An 18904-nucleotide genomic window follows, 5' to 3' on the forward strand; every position below is an offset into this window, starting at 1 on the left:
GACCAGTCTACAAGTTCCAATCAATATCTATAAAGTTAAAATCCCTATTATAAGACATTCTGATTTAATGGCCCACTGTATTTGTCTGTAGTTGCTCTTTATACTCATCACACTTGTTTGGTCCATAATGCACTTCTATTCTCATTAGGGGTACACACACACACACACACACACATACACACACACACACACACACACACACCCCAGAGGGTCTGATATTCAGTTCTTTTTGAAAGATTTGTGAACTATCTCAAATTTCATTAAAATTGGACAAATGGAAATCTGGCAATTATTTCTTTTTTCCATATAATTTGTATAAAAAATAGAAATTAATAGATTAACACAATTGAACACAGTTTGCTACTGGAATCCAAACTTGCATCAAAATTAACCGCAAGTGTTGTGCCTTAACGAAAATTTCCATCCATTTAGTTGTGGTCAATGAATGAGTGCTCTAAAAGGAAAGGCACATGAAATGAACAAGTGATCACTGATTGAACCATGGGCTATTTGCATTATGGCTTGGATTTTGCTTAGCATCAATCACACTGTCCAGAGAGCACTATAAAAGCTGTATACTTGGTTCACGGTTTCCTATGTTCTTTGCTTATGTCGAATTATTTTTTCTAGTTTAGTATTTTCCACAAGAAGGAAAAGTAAATAAATATAAATATGTATATCCAGTAAAAAATTTTAATACACATTTAATTACAAATGGTTTGTAGTTTTCAAGGCTAAACGGGCCTCCTTGTCAGCAAACACTAACAGAATGGAGACATTAGAGACAAAATTTTAAAGGATACAGTTGTGCATGCAATGAGGCGTGTGTGGGCATGAGGTAACCACTAGATTGGTGTTCATTGTTGCTGCTTGGACGTGTGTGTGTGGGGGGGGGGGGTGTGGTTATGCTTCCAGCACTTATCTAGTCTCAAAACAGTTGCCTCCAAAATAGGGTGTAGTTTCATTCCCTTGCTGCGGTTCATAGTTCTGTGTTGTGTTCTGATTTCTCTTAATTGTCTCTTCAATCTTAATTCTTTAGTTTGTGAAAAACAAAACATCATATTTAGTGTGTGTATACAGATAAAATTTTGTGTAAAGTGTTTTTCTAGAAAATTTTACCATAGAGGGTTGTTATAATGGATCGACAGCCTGCGACATCAGGACTGAAAAGGAATAGGGTTGTACAGCATGAGGCTGATGCTGTTTATAATATGTCCTCTGGTAGTAAAATAGAATTCTATTCAAATGATGTGGATTCTGGATCTCGTTCAAATGTAAGGTACATAGAAAGGACCTTCACAAATATAAGTGGCAGTGAATGTGTTAAATCTAGCTCTAATGCAGTATTGTAGGTGGTAGATGACTTTCATCAACCGGTGAAATACCACCACTTTGCTTATTGGAGGCTTGAAGTGGTGAAACCCATGTTTAGTCTCTAGAGCAAAGTTTCCGGCATCCCCCTCCCCCCATACTTCTCCTTCAACCCATGCACAGTACTAAGTACTATAGGTTTTGATACCTTTCGTGTTTGAGGTTTTTCATAAAAAAAAAAAAAAAAAAAAAAATCTTAGTTTTAGACAGTCTGTGCATGCTTTTTATAAATTGTTATTCAATACTTGTGAATGTGATGTTGGTTTTGAAGATATATATATATATATATATATATATATATATCCAAGGTAAGTAAAATGCATTAATAAATAAATAAACTATCCCAGATCCAATTAATGCCATCTATATTAGATTAAACATTACATCCATCTGTATATTATTTAATATCGTCTAAGTATTATATTTGTTTAAGATGTTAGTAATAGTGGTAGAGGTTAATAGTGTAATTTACATAAAAATTGCAGGTTATAGTGCAGACCGAGAACAAAAAGTATGACGTAGCAACCCAAGAAACACAAAAACCTATGTACGCACCAATGGTAACCTGGAAAAAACATATATATGCAATACATAGTAAGGTAAACCTTACATATTAAAATTGTTAATTATAGGTATGTAGATACATTGAAAGGGACTTTTTTGAGGGCTAACCTTCTCAATGTATCAACCATAATTAACGAGCTATCCGTTTCTGTTGTCATTGTCCAGCGTAACCGTTTCCAAATGATAGTTAGGTAGTATATGATAGCAATTCCAAATGATAGTAATTCCAAATAATAGTAAAGTAGTATACGTTAGCTTAAATTTAATATAATTAGGTTGCAACCCACCCCAAAGTATATCACAAATTTGTTGTTAGCTGGCTAGATGACTATTAGCCCGATGGATAGCTAATTTACAAAATTATAGCTAGTGTTACAGAAGAGTAATACTTAGCATTATATAGAAAGAGATCCATCCACTGTTATTCATATACGTATGTGGTATAATATATATATCATATTGGTAACAGAAGTAGCATGAGCTAAATGAAGGTGAATGAAAGCAGGGTAAGCTATAGTTATAGTACCTCAATCCCCCTCGAATTGCTCTAATAGTTCATGAGGTATGAAAAGTAGGGTTATAACAGTAAAAAGTTAAAACCGGGAGCATAACTTCCCGTCCCTTATGGTAAGAGATCCTGGTTATTGAATATAACGAGAAAGGTCAGTAAGTATAAGATAAATATATATATAAACTGCTTACTACCAGTAAAAGAAATGTTAGAAAGACCAAATCTCTCTCTCTCTCTCTCTCTCTCTCTCGTGCTTTTTTTGGGACGGTACGCAACAGTACGGCGTACCGGCACCTTTATTAACAGTGACGTTTGACATTTGGATGCAATCCACTTTGAAATTTGTAATATTCCGTAAATTTTTTTCACATGTTTACCTATTATTCAAATAAGCTTAAAATGATTTAACTAAATTTGCATTTTTTACTATATAAAATTGTATAACCATTTTTATAATTCTAAATTACTCAGTCAGATCTCTATTTAATTATTTTGAATTCCCCTTGGAAGTTACATTTAAAATAGTTTCTGTTGAGCGAAGAAAATTTTCATATAGCGAACGGATTAAGAGAGAATTAACTCGGTATGCCCTGTTCACTTTTCTGGCTTTTAGGAAATTAGTGCTGCTGCACGAATTAAGAGAGCTAAAGGGATTAGCATTCTACAACTTAGTGGTACCTAGTAAAAACTATCCGACTACCTGTCCCACACGGAGAAGTCGCGCTGGTCAAGAGTGAGCAGATAAAGGTGTATTCCCAATAATGGGCCTGGCCCTCCTTCCAGTGGTGTCCAACCTTTTCCCGTACAGAGGCCATATTCAAAATTAGATTTCTTTAGTGTGTTACATTTTCGATATCTTGTTGTGAGTAAAATAGAAAATATTCAAAAATTATTAAGTACAATACACAATTACATTTACTGCACAAAACATTTAATTAGAAAATGTTTTTGATAATTAACAAAATTTAAAATGCTGTTAGTTCACTTTCCTTGTGAGCCATAGGTTGGACACCACTGTAAATCAACTGTAAGTGCCCCGTTCGAGAAAATTAGAAGAGTGATTTTTTTAACAGCAACAAATAATCATCCTTTGTTTCGCGGAAGTGCGTTATCCACATTTTTTCCGTAAATTTTCCCTTTCTCTGTTTACATGGTCACAGCACCTAAATATCCGAACGACACCGATATTTTGAACAGTTTCAAAAAAAAAAAAAAAAAAAAAAAATCAAATTTAAGAACTAGTGACAGTACTGATGACGAGAGGAGAACAACGAAGGTATTAATCCTTCTAAATATGAATTGTTGGCATTTGGTGAAAATGAAGTTAGAAAATTGTTAATTACAGTTAAATGCAATTCGTGGATACCTAATTGGTAAGAAAGTTTCGGAAGAATTGAAGCATTTGATGAACGCTCTGAGTACGATACCAATTTCACCGAGTGAATGTGAGCGAGGATTTTCACAAATGAATCTGATCACCAGCGCTTCGTCGACGACAAAAATAGTTTCTTTACTACTGTTTCTTAAAACTGCAAGCCCACCGCTGACTCGCTTCGATCCAGCACAATATGTCGATTTGTGGCTTCTTCGGAAATGCCATTCAGCGACCAACACAAACAAAGAGGAGGAAAAGAAGTCGGCATAGCGTCTCGGATGAGAACTTAATAAAAATATGGAACATTCTACAAAAACTTTCTGAAATTTATTTTTAATTCTTTTACTCATAGTTTACTTATTTTATTAATATACTTGAATAATAAATTTATGCTTAATAAACTGTGTTAATATACTTAATTTGTTGTTCTTATTCTAAAAACATTACTACTAAAGTAACAATATCGAGGGCAAAAAATTTAGAGTACTTTTCGTATCCTCTTAATTTTCAATTTTTCTTGATAGCAAAGAATGAGTACCGGCACCTATTTTTTTTTTTTTACAAAAAAGCACTATATATATATCTATCTATATATGTATATATATATATATATATATATATATATAGAGAGAGAGAGAGAGAGAGAGAGAGAGAGAGAGAGAGAGAGAGTGTACTGGAGAAGAGTAATAAATATTATATAGTTATAAGTTAAACTGAATGGTAAAACTGTAGTTTTATTACTCTCTAAATGAACAGTAGTTTTATTATTCATTCTATAAAGTTATAACCTTAGTAATTAATTGAAAAGGAGATAATTATATTTATTTGAAAAGGAGATAATTATATTTATTTATCCCTTTTATTATTCATTGAAAATGCGTGTGTTTTGAGGGGGGGGGGAATTGAATGTGCTTGAAATGTAACGCACTGTGTACATTAACTAACTGCTCAAAACAAACAGACTCACCATTGCATTGGCCACCCACATTAACTAGGTGTGTTGACTTTGATTATAAGCGTTTCTTAACAAAGAGCAAAAATCCCCTTCCTGTTCTTTCTGTACGTGTGAGTACTGCTTATACAGGTCTGAAAGCCTCATATTAGGATATGTGGACACGGATCCATTGGAACGTACCAGGAAAGACTTCAGTTCTGCGAATTGTACCCTGTACCATCTGGAGACCAGCCGTCTATGAGGAGATTTGGTTGAGGTGTTTAAGGCATTGAATGGGTTGAGTAAGCTCAGTGTCTAATTGTTCTACAATGTCCACATTTGATGACCTCACCAGTACTTGAAATTCATCAAATTTACTCCTAGCATTAGTGTACAAACAAGTATATGAACACCGGTTTTTCCTTGTAGTAACCCTAACGCAGCCTGTGTATTTGAGGAACCCCATCCCCAGAAGGCCTTATAATCAATACCTCACTTTCCAGGCTGTTGTATGTCCCAATAGAAGCAAGGATCGTTTCGTCTCTGCTACTCTATTAGTCTGTGTGTCTTCTCCTCCAAAAGCTAGCCTGTACCGACTTGCCTAACACTTCATGGCATCAGTAAATATTTTTGAAACCTTTCTATTTAAGTGTATCTGTAAAGACTCTCTCCTGTTTATAAATACAAATCATGCTGAGAAAAATTCTAACCCATGAGCTTAGCACAGTTTCTCCAGGACTGATTTGATTTGTAAGGCTGCTCTTATCATGTACTTACTGCTTATTGTGTCTGTGTAGAATTGCACACACTTTTTTTTTCAAATTTAATTGATTTTGCAACTTTTTCTTAATATTGCTTTGTACCTGTTAAGTAACTTCTCAAATCTCCTATTCTTAATGTCATTAGTACCAATATGTACAACAGGATCATCTTTTAAGAGTATGTCTACCAGAGGGCCTCATTAACTTCAGCCCCTGGCAGACATACGCTGGTCCTAATCCATGTGTCCTTTTTTGCACAAAAATGTTTCCCATTTTCCTGACAGTAGAGTCACTGACTATAGCTACTTCCTCTGGGACCGGAGCTCTCTGTCATGGTGTTAGCATTGAACCAAGCAGCTGAGTTATTGATGGGTCCTCCATTTTAAGTTCTTTGAGCCATCAGTCTTGTTCTTCATGCTCTCATATAACTGATCAGAATGCCAGATTTGCATTTTATCTTTTCATGCTCTTTACAACTCGCTCTCAACATGCTCTCAACACATACACATTGGTCTTCTTTGACTGTCTAGCTGTAGGCAGCTTTGTAAAAAGGCAACAAGTGGCATACATAAAATCCTGATTTGTAAGGGAACTGCCATTAGTGGTCCGTTCCCTGCTTCTCCCAAGCCAGTTCTTCTCATGCGTGATTTTAGTCTAAATTCAATTTGAATGTAATGCAGAAAATTAAGAAATACGAATATAAAAAAGATATACTAATTCTAAACTTTAGTATTTTAAGTTATATTATGTGATATCTATTACCATTACATTATAGGATCACATTTGTTTTTCTATAAATTTATAATTTATGGACTTAATAAAACACTTCTAATATTATTTATACCCCTCTGGATTTACATAGAAAGATAATATTAAGAAAAATATTGTCTTTCTTATTTGGTATATTAACAGTGGTGGTGGTATTCAACTTTTTTTTTTATTTGAAGGACATGTAACAAACTTGCATTGTCAGATAAATACAAACAGCTATAACTGCATTACTAATTTAAAACAAAAGATAACAGAAGCCAATAATTTTTAAGCATTAAAAATAAATGTGATTTTTAATGCACATCTTAATAAGTGATGTAAGTGAATCCACAAACTGTTTTTGTCTGAAAAAGATACACAAATTCTTAGGTTTTAAAAGCTGAACAACAATGTAATATTTTGTAAAAATATGTTATAAATTGTAAATATATTAGTATTAATTAATGGCTTTCTAATCCTTTAATTCCACCCTTTCACATAGTTTCCACCTTTAATTTGAGTTTAGGATTTTATACTCATCATGTAAGTTAACCTTACAATGTTAAGCAGTTTTTTCCTTTTTACTTATATGCTGGAATATGTAATAAATCTTTACAAAGCTTTTTGATTCATAAATGTTTATTAGTGTTACACATTTCTTCCTATCCTCTGCTGTACAGAATAATTGGGTGTATTGTTCTATCTATCTATCTATCTATCTATCTATATATATATATATATATATATATACAGTGAAACTTCTCCTAACGGACACCTCTCGTTAACGGACATCTCTACAACAGACATTTTCAAATTCCCCAACTCATCTCTATTGGTTTTAACGTGTTTGCAGCTTCTGTCTAGTGGACATTCTCTGTAACAGACGTGGACAGGCAATCCACACTGTTTCGTTTAGATTAGTACTTAATTTGATCTCCCCATAACGGACTGTAGGAGAGCTCATGGCCCTTTTTTCTAGGAACTTTTTTTCCACGTATTGCCTCAATCGTGTGTTTATTTTCTATTTCCGATTCTCTGAATTTTATCAAGGTTTACGTCGCGGTTCTAAACCCTTTTTCAAGAATTTTAAGGCACGTGTATAACTTCTGATGAATTCGGTGTGTGCAGGGAGGAGGAGAATATGGTCGGCCTTTCGTCTTTTCAGTTTCAGTTTTCAGTTTTGTTCAGTGTCGTGTGAAGTGCACAATGTCTTTTCGTAAACATTTAACTTTAAAAGATAAAGTCGAACTCATTAATGCGTATGATCGGCAAAAAAATAGTGTTCGCAATCTCGCTGCAAAATTCAAAATCGGGAAGACGCAGGTAAGCGACATCCTAAAGAAAAAAAATGAACTGCTCAAACAATTTTGGCAACACGGAAATGATCAGGTTCAAAAATCATTCCCGAAAACTTTTGGACTTCAAATTTGTCGCACACGCGCTAAAAAAATTCCCATTAATGGGCCTATTATTAGGGGAAAGTCTTTGGAGGTTGCGAAATCTATGGGAGTAAACGAGTTCAAAGCTTCTGTGGGATGGCTAGACAAGTTCAAAACTCGGCATAAAATTTCTTGGAAAACCGTAAGTGGTGAAGGTGGATCTGTTGATACTGGGGTTGTAACAGAGTGGACCGTCAAATTGGAAGATTATGTCGTGATTTTTAAGCTAAGGATATTTACAACTGTGACGAAACAGGGTTGTTTTTTAAAGCTCTTTCTGAAAACACAATGAGTCTAAAAAACAAAAAGTGTCAGGGCAGAAAAATTTCTAAGGAACGCTTGACTGTACTATTGTGTACAAATATGCTGGGAGACTTTGAACAACCTCTTGTTATAGGAAACCCACAAAATCGTCGTTGTTTCAAGGGCATAAAGTTGAATCTTTTGGATGTTGATTGGAAGTCTAATAAAGCGTGGATGACGAGATATCATGAGCGAATGGATAAGTCACTTTAACCAAAACATGATTCGTCAAAACAGAAAAATTATTCTTTTCATGGATAATGCTGCATCTCACCTGCACATTGAATTGTCTAACATTCAAATCATTTTTCTGCCACCAAACACATCTGCAGAGTGTCAGCCCTTGGATCAAGGGATAATAAAAAATTTTAAACTTCACTACAGAAAACGTGTTTTAAGACATCTCATTGCAAACATGAACGATGTAACATGTGCGAGTGACCTTGCAAAGAAAATCAGCATCCTAGATGCGATTCAATGGATTTCCTCTTCAGTAAACGCAATTAGAAAACAAACTGTCGTGAACTGTTTTGTAAAGTCTGGCTTCTCAAATGCAAAAATTGAAGCTGTGAACAGCAATGTGGAGCACCAAGAAGAACAAGAACTTCAACATCTATTGATAATGTACGATACTTCAGCCACAAGTGACCCTGGCTACAAAGATATAGACTCAAACCTCACTACAGAAGATGGTGCTCTAGATATCAACGGCATTATCATTCATATTTTTCAAGAAGTTCCTCATGAGGATGAAGAAATGGAAGGAGGTCATTCTGTCGAAGAACATATTAACGACGAACCACTGATGAAAATAGAAGAAGTGCTCATACAAATCAATCATTTAAAAATGTTTTTTCGCCGCTGAAGAAGATACTGAAGGACTTTCGATGGTTTTTTCACTCCAAACAAATGTTGAAAACAAAATTATCAGCCAGAAGAAGGTGCAGAAGAAAATAAGTGATTACTGTATGTATTTTTGTTAAGATAAAGTCATAATATGCATAGCACAATTGTATGTATATTATTTACAAAAATATTGTGCAAAATCTGTATATATTTTAATTTAATTTTACATTAAACGTTTAACGATTTTTCTTTTTCTTTCCCTCAGACTTCTTGTTAGTGGACACTTCTCTCTAACGGACACATTTTCGTTCCCCATGGCTGTCCGTTAAAGGCAAGTTTCACTGTATATATATATATAGGGGGTGTGGTTGTGGGTTTGAGAATGGGTTGTTAACTTAGTGCAGGATTGACTTGTCCTGAAACTGTTGAAGTGGTAGTATGTGCGGGTATTGGAAGTTGTGGAGGAACCGAATTTGGTGGTAGTGCTGCCGATGTAACAGGTGTCGCAGTTTGGTTGTCATTTTATGAGATATATATTATTGAGATCATTGATGGGATATTTGTGTGTATCTTTATAAGAATTAAATAGGGAACCTAGTTTAGTGTAAGTAGAGAAGGTGAGGAAGATACTGACATCTCCCTCACCTTCTCTACTTACAATAAACTATGTTCCTTATTTAATACTTATAAAGATACACACAAATATCCCATCAATGATCTCAATAATATATATCTCATAAAATGCCAACCAAACTGCGACACCTGTTACATCGGCAGCACTACCACCAAATTCGGTTCCTCCACAACTTCCAATACCCGCACATACTACCACTTCAACAGTTTCAGGACAAGTCAATCCTGTACTAAGTTAACAACCCATTCTCAAACCCACAGCCACACCCCTCTTGTTGACTCTGCCATCACTATTATTAAACTTAGATCGAGCTACAGAATTCTTCAAAATTAAGCCCTCACCATCGAATGGTACTGACACCATTCCGATCTCAACATTATTAACACTAAACTTCCATTCAACCTCTCACCGGCTTGGAACCTCTCGTGGCTAAAGTTCCCATGTGTCAAAAAGAGCATCACAAGAGTATAGATAATCTTTAAATACAACATGCGCTCACTTTTCTCCCATTTGCCAACTGATGACGGTTTATTCAACGAAAGTCCCTTGTAACGACTGTTGGCACCACCGGTCTTCCCTTTTTTTCATTTTTTTCATTCACGTCCTATGACAACCAAGGATTGGAGATCTGCACTTCTACTTCCTTGCGCTCATTTTAAAATCTCTTTAAAATATTTTCACCCATTCTCTGCCTTAGTCTTTTTAATGCTTCTTCCAACCTAAATTTAGCCACCCTCTACCAATAAATTTATTGCAGGTGAGTACCGTTTTTTAAGCATTTGCTATTCATTTTTTAGTCAGATTTATCATGGTACAAAGGGTACTAGGAAAGTTTTGCAATATGACGCAACAATGAATCACAGGAAGCTGCTTGTTGCTGCATGTTGAGACATGTTCATACGTGCATAGTAGCCGCCGCGCCAAGTCGATGGGCTCAGTTATTCATTAGCAGTGAGAGTGTAAAGTGCTTGCGATGGCATCGTGGTCACGAAATGAGATAAGGACAGTTTTGCGGTATAATTTCGTGCGTGGTTTAACCATAGACCAGTGCTTGGAAGAAATGACTCTTGCACTAGATGATGATTGTCCACATCGTACAACGATATTCAGGTGGTATAGAGAATTCCAAAGGGGAAATTTCACTCTGGAGGATTCTGAGAGGCCGGGAAGGCCACGAACGTCAGTTACGGAGGAAAACGTTACTGCTGTGAGGAAAATGCTTGACGAAAACAGGCGAGTGACCTACCAACAGATAGAAGATACTTTGGGCCTAAATGCACCAGCAATTCGTTCGATTCTGCAAGATCATTTGCACATGAAGAAACTTTGTTCTCTCTGGGTGCCGCATCAACTGACTGAAGAGCAGATGACACGACGTGTGACTTGGTGCCGGGAGATGTTAAAAAAGTTTGATAAGGGACAATCTCGGTATGTGAACAACATCAGGACAGGTGATGAGACTTGGCTGTACTATTACGATCTGCCGACCAAGGCTCAAAACAAAGTTTGGGTCTTTGATGATGATGACACACCCGTAATTGTCAGAAAATCCCGATCTGTAAAGAAGAAAATGATAGCTGTATTTTTCAAATCGAGTGGAATTGTGGAACGTGTAGTTTTGGACACGCAGAAGACAGTCACAGCTAAGTGGTATACTGAACAATGCCTGCCTAAAGTCATTGGATCTATGAAGAACCTGCGGCCAAAGTCAAGAATGGACACCTGGTACCTCCATCACGATAATGCTGCAGCTCACCGCGCCAAAGCCTGCACCGAATATTTGACCACGACAGGACTGAAACTTCTCGAGCACCCTCCCTACAGTCCAGACCTTGCTCCCTGCAACTTTGCACTGTTCCCGCATGTGAAAATGAAGCTAAAAGGGAGGCGGTTTTCCAGTGATGAGGACCTTCTACGGGCTTGGGACAACGAGTGTGCTTTACTGCCTAGTGAAACTTGGCAGAACTGGTTTAAAGATTGGTTTCGGAGGATGGAGAGGTGTATTGAATGTAGAGGAAATTACTTTGAAAAAATTAAATAAACAAAGCTGTATTGCAAAACTTTCCTACTACCCTTTGTATTATAAGATTACTATAATTTCACTATTGGTATATCAAGCTTAATGTCCAAGTTTGTAGACGATATAAAGGTTGGCAGGGTTGTTAAGGGCACTACTGACGCTATGCTGCTGCAACAGGATCTGGAAAGAGGTGGCAAATGAAGTTTAACATTGACAAATGTAAAGTACTACATATGGGAAACAGCAACCCCAGAGCAACGTATCAACTCTGTGGTACTACACTGACAGTGGTAGAGAATGAAAAGGACCTGGGGGTAATTGTGCAGGCAGATATGAAGTTCTCTGAGCAGTGCAGATGGGCTGCAAGAGTAGCTCATGGTGTCTTGTCAATGATATACAGGAATTTTTCTAGCAGGGATAAGGAGGTGATTATTCCCTTGTATAAGGCAATGGTCTGGCCACACCTTGAGTACTGCATACAGGTCTGGAGGCCTCATTTCAAGAAGGATGTAGAGCTGCTGGAACGAGTACAGAGAAGGTCAACAAGGTTAGCGAATGGAACAAAGGGTTGCTCTTACAAAGAAAGGCTGAAGTTTTGCAAATTAGTGTCTGCAGACTAGGCACCGATGAGGTAATCTGATAGAGGTGTATAAAGCCTTGAATGGTTTGAGCATGCTCAGTGCTGATGGGATTCTTCCTCTTGCTCAGAATAATCACCTGAGAGGGCATAAATTCAAATTGAGGAAAGACAGATGTAGGATAATTGTGCGGAAATTTGCCTTTAGCCAGTGGGTAGTTGGTTGGTGGAACAGACTTCCATCCCTTGTTGTGGAAGTTGATAGCCTAAATAAATTTAAGGCTCGGCTACATAGGTATTTCGAACGAACAGAGGGGTGAAGTGGAAGTTTTTTTTTTTTTTTGGCTGATGCTGAAAAACTTGCTTTCTTGCATCATATGCCTCTGCTAATGCTAATAACATGGTACTTCTACAATGCAGTTTCGCTCTAACATGATCGATAGATTGCAGCAATCGTCGCACAACACGGTACTTACATAACACGGTTTGTAAATCCCCTTATTTTATCTTGTTGGGAAGTCCTTTGTTAGGTTCTGTGCTATTGAACTTGTGTTTGTTTGAGACCATAAAAAATTGTGACTTTGAAGTATGCAGTTCGTCACTTTTAAGGTTTTTGTAGGTTTTCATTTTATAGTTTATAAATTTTTCCAGGTATGTATTACTAAACTTTGTTCTTAAGAACCATATTGGGATAATTTCTTTGTGAATTAAATTCCAGCCATAAATTATGCCTAAGGAACTTAAGTATAATTTGGGTAACTGCCGATTTATTTAAAGAATGATTTCTAAACTGTTTTGTGCCAGCTGTGGAAAACTATTTAAAGCAGAAAAATCTAGATTTTAAGGTTTATTACTATTGGATAATGTTCCAGGAGATACAAAAGATTTATGTCATCCAAAATGTTGAAGTAATGTTCCAACACCTAATACAACTTCTTTAATTCAGCCATTAGATCTACCTTTAAAACTCATTATGATATGCACCCCCATATCATCAGAAAATAATTACAATAGATTTTGGAAAAAAATTGATTTTGAATCTATTGAAGTGATGGAGACGTGGAAATATTTTTCAATTGTGGACTGCATCAGAATCATACTTTATTGCTCAAACAAATAAAACCATCAACATGTGCATGTTGGAAAAATTAGTTAAGAAAAGGAAGAATTGCCTCTATGATGTCCTGTAGAACTTCTGTGCTGATACTGTGTTTTCGAATTAAATATGCAAATAATTTACATGAATTCCTCACACTCGTAGACAAATTCTGTGATCCAATGCACCATGGAATCAGAGGCCCAAGGGCCCCAAATCCGACCCCAAAGTACATCGAATCTCCAACCCAAATCTTTGCTATTCAATCAAATTAGACAATAAGTGCATTCTTTATAAACACTTTAAAAACAAATGTTAAAACATAAAAAAAAAAAAAAAAAAAAAGACGAATTTTGTAACTATCCTCTGAAATGAATTTTGAAACATTAAGACATTAAAAGAAGGGAAGTAACAAAATTCTTTTAATTTCTTAATGTTTCAGAGGATATTTACAAAATTTGTTTTTAAACAATGGACTCATTGTTAAAATTGAATTCAAAGCATTTAAATTGTTTTTAAAGTAGTCTTATTGTCTTCTCTCACTCAAAGATTTTGGTTGGTGATTCGATGTATTTTTGGGTTGGATTTATTGTCTGCAGGCCTCCGATTCCCTGTGCATTGGATCATTGATTTTGCCTACGACTGTGAGGAATTCACGTAAATTATTTTGCATAGTTAATTCAAAAACAGAGAGTATCAGCACAGAAGTGTTCTACAGGACATCAGAGAGGCAAGTCCTCCTTTTCTTAACTAATTGATACTTTTGTATATAATGTAGAATGTATTGAACCATTGACAGCTCTGTCATTTATTAATTATATTAGCATCTGAAAAATGTATAGCCAGAGTTATTTCATTCAAGAAATATGGCCGAACCAGCAAAAAATAGCAGAACTTGCTAAGTCGGTAGGAGGGGAAGGTTTTGTTGATATGATTACTGAAGATGTTCAAAAATTACTGGTAGAAAAAGAGGCTGGCATAGCAGATTTGGTGGAAATGGCATCAGAGGTAAACCAAATCAATTCAGAGAATGATAGCACGGATGAAAATTCTGAAGTTCGAAATTTCACACTAAAAAGCATACACGAAGGCATAAACTTAGCCGAGCAATTAGAATCTTATTTTTTGAATGCAGATCCTTCAGATAGTTCAAAAGGGAGCTTCCAACATGCTTAGCTCCATACCATGAAATTTACTAACATCTATCAAGCAAAAGCAAACAAACCCAGATTACTGATTTTTTAAAGGGAGCAGAAGAAACACAATCTAGATTCTGCAGACGAAAGTTCAGAAGGTGAAGATATTCTGCAACAGAGAAAACGTTCTTGTTTGATTGTGCAAGTAGCAATGAAGAGGAAGAAAATTAAACAAACATACATTATCTGACATATACACTGGTGTTCAAAGAAAGTGCATCACCTAGCAATTTCACATTTCTAGCCTTTTTGCAATGGTATCTTACATTAATGACTAGCATCACAAGTAGAAATGTAAACAAAAGATATTTATTAATAGTTAAGGCAAAGCCAAGTAATATTTGACAGGTGCTCTCAAAATATTCCAAAATGAGCATTTGCAACCTTTATACAACAGTTTTGGTGAACACGACAATTATGGCTGGCTGAAATGTTATCAGAAGCCCTCAATTTGTTTCAGTTTATATTTTAAATGGAAAACAAAATGAAAAGTTCACTAGGTGTAAACTAATATTTAGTTGAGCTTCCTCTGGCCCTAATGACAGCAGCACACCATCAAGGCATTGATAAGATCAATTTCTGAAGATAATCAACTGATAGTTTGTGGTTCCAAACACGAATTATGGCTTCCTGAAGTTCACGAAGGGTATTTGGTTTCTTTCTGGCAACTGCAGATTCCACACGATGCGATACCAACAGCTGTCTATCGGATTCAGGACTGGGCTGTTTCCTGGACAGCTAAGAGTTGTAATGGACTGTTCTTCCAACCGTTTTTTCATCTGTAACAAATGTAAACACATTACTGTTGAACCTCTAATGCAGAAATGAAGCTAAAGTAACTACAGAAGTGCCTACATACACTTTTTGCCCAGTGACAAGGAGCAGAGTCATCCTGAAAGATGCAGTTATTTGGCAGGTTGAAATGGTCTCTAATGGTTGGTAGCAATTTGCCTTCCAGTATAGCCAGGTATCCATTGGCATTTATGGAACCTTTTATAAACACTGCAGGTGACCTACTCTGTGATGATAAATGCACCCATATATCATTTGGCTGGTAGGGAATTTCACTGTAGACACCATACAGTCTGGATGTATTCTTCACCACATCTACGGTGAATCGTTTGTCTCCCATCAGGGCCATGCAGATTGGCCTTCAAAATGCAGTCCTGTTTTGATGTGACTCGTTTGTGTCCAGTTCCTTTTTTCCTATCAGCAGAACCAGTATTTTTGAGTTTAGAAAGAAATCTACTGACTGTTGACTGATTACAAGACACTCTATAAGAAATATGACAGGAAGAACATGAATTTCTAACGTAATGCAACAATAGCACCCTTTCTTTGTGGCGTAAACTGCGTGTAACTCGCCATCCTTACACAGTCAAGGAATGACTGCAACTCTTGCAGAGCATACTCATATATCTGAAAGTAACAGCTGATGCAATATTACATCACTTACACTTGTCAATCTTATCTGATGCAATCTGTAAGAAATATTGCCATATACTTGTTATTCAGATGACAATTAAAATTTTAAGGGGTGATGCACTTTCTTTGAACAGCAGTGTATGTATCACAGTTTGTAAGACGTTTGTTCAGTTATTACTATTTTTAATAAAAATTAATTTCTGATGGTTATAAAAAAATTGTTTTCTTGTTAGCTTTTGGAATGTAACTCCCCTTTTTGTACTGGTTCTTAGTCCCGTATAGCATAGTTTTGCATTACACAAGATTTTATAGGAACCTAACCACCATGTTAATATGAGGGGTACCTGTGTATAAAATTATAGTTATAATTATTTTTTTGTTGTCGAATCCACACAGTGACAGGTTTGACTTATGACATGTCTCAGACTCCTATAGATATTTAAAAAAATTAATTCCAGCAGTATACATTTTTAAAGGGGGAATTAAGTGTTTTAGTGGTGTGAAGGGCAACCATTCATTTTATAACATGGAATGTAACTGTTAATAGGTTAATTTCCTTTCTGATATTTCTTTTACTGGTTAAAATTACAAATTATGAAAGATGAAAAAAATTTACAATTTCAGTCTTTAAAAAAATGAGATTCTTGTCCACATAAAATTATTTAACATTTATTTTTTAATTTTGTTTTAGTTCATCCACTATTGAAAAAGATAATAATGATTCAGACTCCGATTATAATGCTGATATAGAACCCGTTCAGCATGGAACTTATGCCACAAGGTATGTTGTGATTTCTTTTATCCCTTTCAGTTTGTTCATTACAAATATTTTTCAACCAATGGCGTGTGTTTCATGGATAGACCATGAATGAATTTGAGATTGTTCCTGAAAAGAATCTTACAATTTGTAAAAATAACTTTAATATAATACAGATCAATATTAATATAATGTGGGTGTCAACAATGTTGGTTTTACAAATTTAAGTGATATTGAAATTTTTTTTTTTTTTTTTAATTACAGTGGATTCCGGTTAATCGGGGCAGCCGTTTATTTGGGGCAAATCTTAAAAAACAAAAAACAATCGAGAAAATAGCCAGGGTTTACTTCGCTTAATTGGGACAAAATGCCGTTTAATCGGGGCAGGAGACCTCAACACTGGAGATTACCCTACGATTGTCTCCGACCGTACCACGTAGTTCGATCAGATTTCTGGAGGTCCCAACCATAAAACAATAAAAACAATTAGCAGTCACCTGTTTATTGGGCTTTTCTGTTAGTGCAATCTATCATAAATAGACAGTAAACTCGATCTTATTGAATTTGCGGTAATACCGACAGCTGGAATTCTGTGGGTTGTTATGGTAAAATGTGTTTACACTTCCATGGAATCTTCAATCATATAAAAAAAAATAATTTTCAGAATCTTCTCTTCATTCCTGTTTTTAAAGCTTCGTAATTTGTTACTCCGTTCTCACTTGCGCGTGTTGTTTTACTTGCAATTTGTGTGTGCCGTGTTCTTTGTTATTGATTGCTTATCTTTTTACTGTTTTAAATTTTAACCCCCACCCACAAATGTCAATGAACAGAAATGTCAACTAGTTAGTATGTACATATTACAGTACGTATTAATTATTCCAATTATCACGTATATTTTTCCGATTTTCACGTATCATTTAATTTTTTAATTGGTAAGGTAATAAAGAGAATATTATTATTTATGTGTGGACTAATGACATTAAGCACACATGATCTGGCGATTTGGTAGACAAATATAGGACCACACAAATATTATTTATGTGTGGACTAATGACATTAAGCATACATGATCTGGCGATTTGGTAGACAAATATAGGACCATGCTGAAGAAATGTTGCGAGTTAGGTCAGAATATCGGTGTCTGAAATTCTGCCTAGGCACGATAGGAGAGATTAATATGCTGAAAGCCTTGTGGATTAACTCAAGACTTTTGAGTCAATTTGTATCATCTTGGCCTGCACTTGTTGGTGGAAGGAATCTGTTTTATACAGTTGGGATACATTTAAGCAAAGGGATTGCAGGAGTTTTTGCCAGTATTATTGAGGATACCTTAAAGGTTCAAGGAAACTGTTAGTTTTGGGGACAAGCATAATATAGATACTCATTTATGTGATAATATTGGTCAAAGTAACACCTGCACATACCTCAAGAGTTCTTGTTTGTTACTGCAACAGATCATATTAGCAAGGTGTTCTGAGGGCAGAAACATTTCAGACGAGCGGGTAGCTAATGCCAGGGAAGTGAGCTTAAATAAATTTAAGGGGTGTGTCAGGGTAGTTATCTATACAAGGTTATTTATTTATTTATTTTTTTTTTTTTTTTAAGGAGCATTAGCAACTAAGGCCATATTGCTCCGGGGATATGCGGCGGTCATTCTCTGACCTTTCCGCATCCTCCATATTTGATGGTCACAGGCTCGAACCCCGGTCTAATCAAGAAGTGTGCGCTACACACTGCTGCTCCTGCCCACCAGGCTACAGAGGCACCCAACTATACAAGAACACTAAGTATTAATTGTTTATACAGTAATGTCAGAAGTGTTGTCAGTAAAATGAGCGAATTTGAACTGCTGGTTAGGACAAATAATGCTGACATAATAGGGCTTACGGAAACTTGGTGCCACCTGGAGATAAGGGATGATGAGTTTCAGTACAGTATTTATAATGTATTTAGGGAAGATAGAAGGGGTGGTGGGGTCATGTTTCTTGTCAAAAGCACCTGAACGCGACGAAAGCTGTCCGAGATTCAGACGTTTCGCTTGCTAGTGTAGAATCTGTATGGTGTCAGATAGTTGGAAGCAAAGGTATACTGAGAGTAATCTACAGGCCAGGTGATTGTGAAAACTCTTGCACTACCTTTGCTTAAATGTATCCCATGTGTGTGTGTGTGTGTGTGTGTGTGTGTGTGTGTGTGTGTGTGTGTGTGTGTGTGTGTGTGTGTGTGTGTGTGTGTGTGTGTGTGTGTGTGTGTGTGTAAATATGTATGATGAGCCTCTACATGCAAATGGAATGGGCAAGTAAGCACAAATGTTTTACTATGGGTGATTTTAATATGCCTGCAATTGA

At 36.0% G+C, this 18904-nt stretch overlaps 1 protein-coding gene across 1 annotated transcript in view; it reads left to right on the top strand.

Moving 5' to 3' along the window:
• Window positions 1-18904, top strand: part of egg (SET domain bifurcated histone lysine methyltransferase eggless) — a 536019-nt gene that overhangs the window by 429811 nt on the left and 87304 nt on the right. The window contains exon 22 of the mRNA XM_090386075.1: window positions 16494-16583. Within this exon, the coding sequence (XP_090242201.1) occupies window positions 16494-16583 (90 nt within the window). The remainder of the gene's footprint in view (window positions 1-16493; window positions 16584-18904) is intronic.

The sequence above is a fragment of the Mastigoproctus giganteus genome, chromosome 12, assembly GCF_048544385.1.
Source record: "Mastigoproctus giganteus isolate SK-2022 chromosome 12, ASM4854438v1, whole genome shotgun sequence".
NCBI lineage: Eukaryota > Metazoa > Arthropoda > Arachnida > Uropygi > Thelyphonidae > Mastigoproctus > Mastigoproctus giganteus.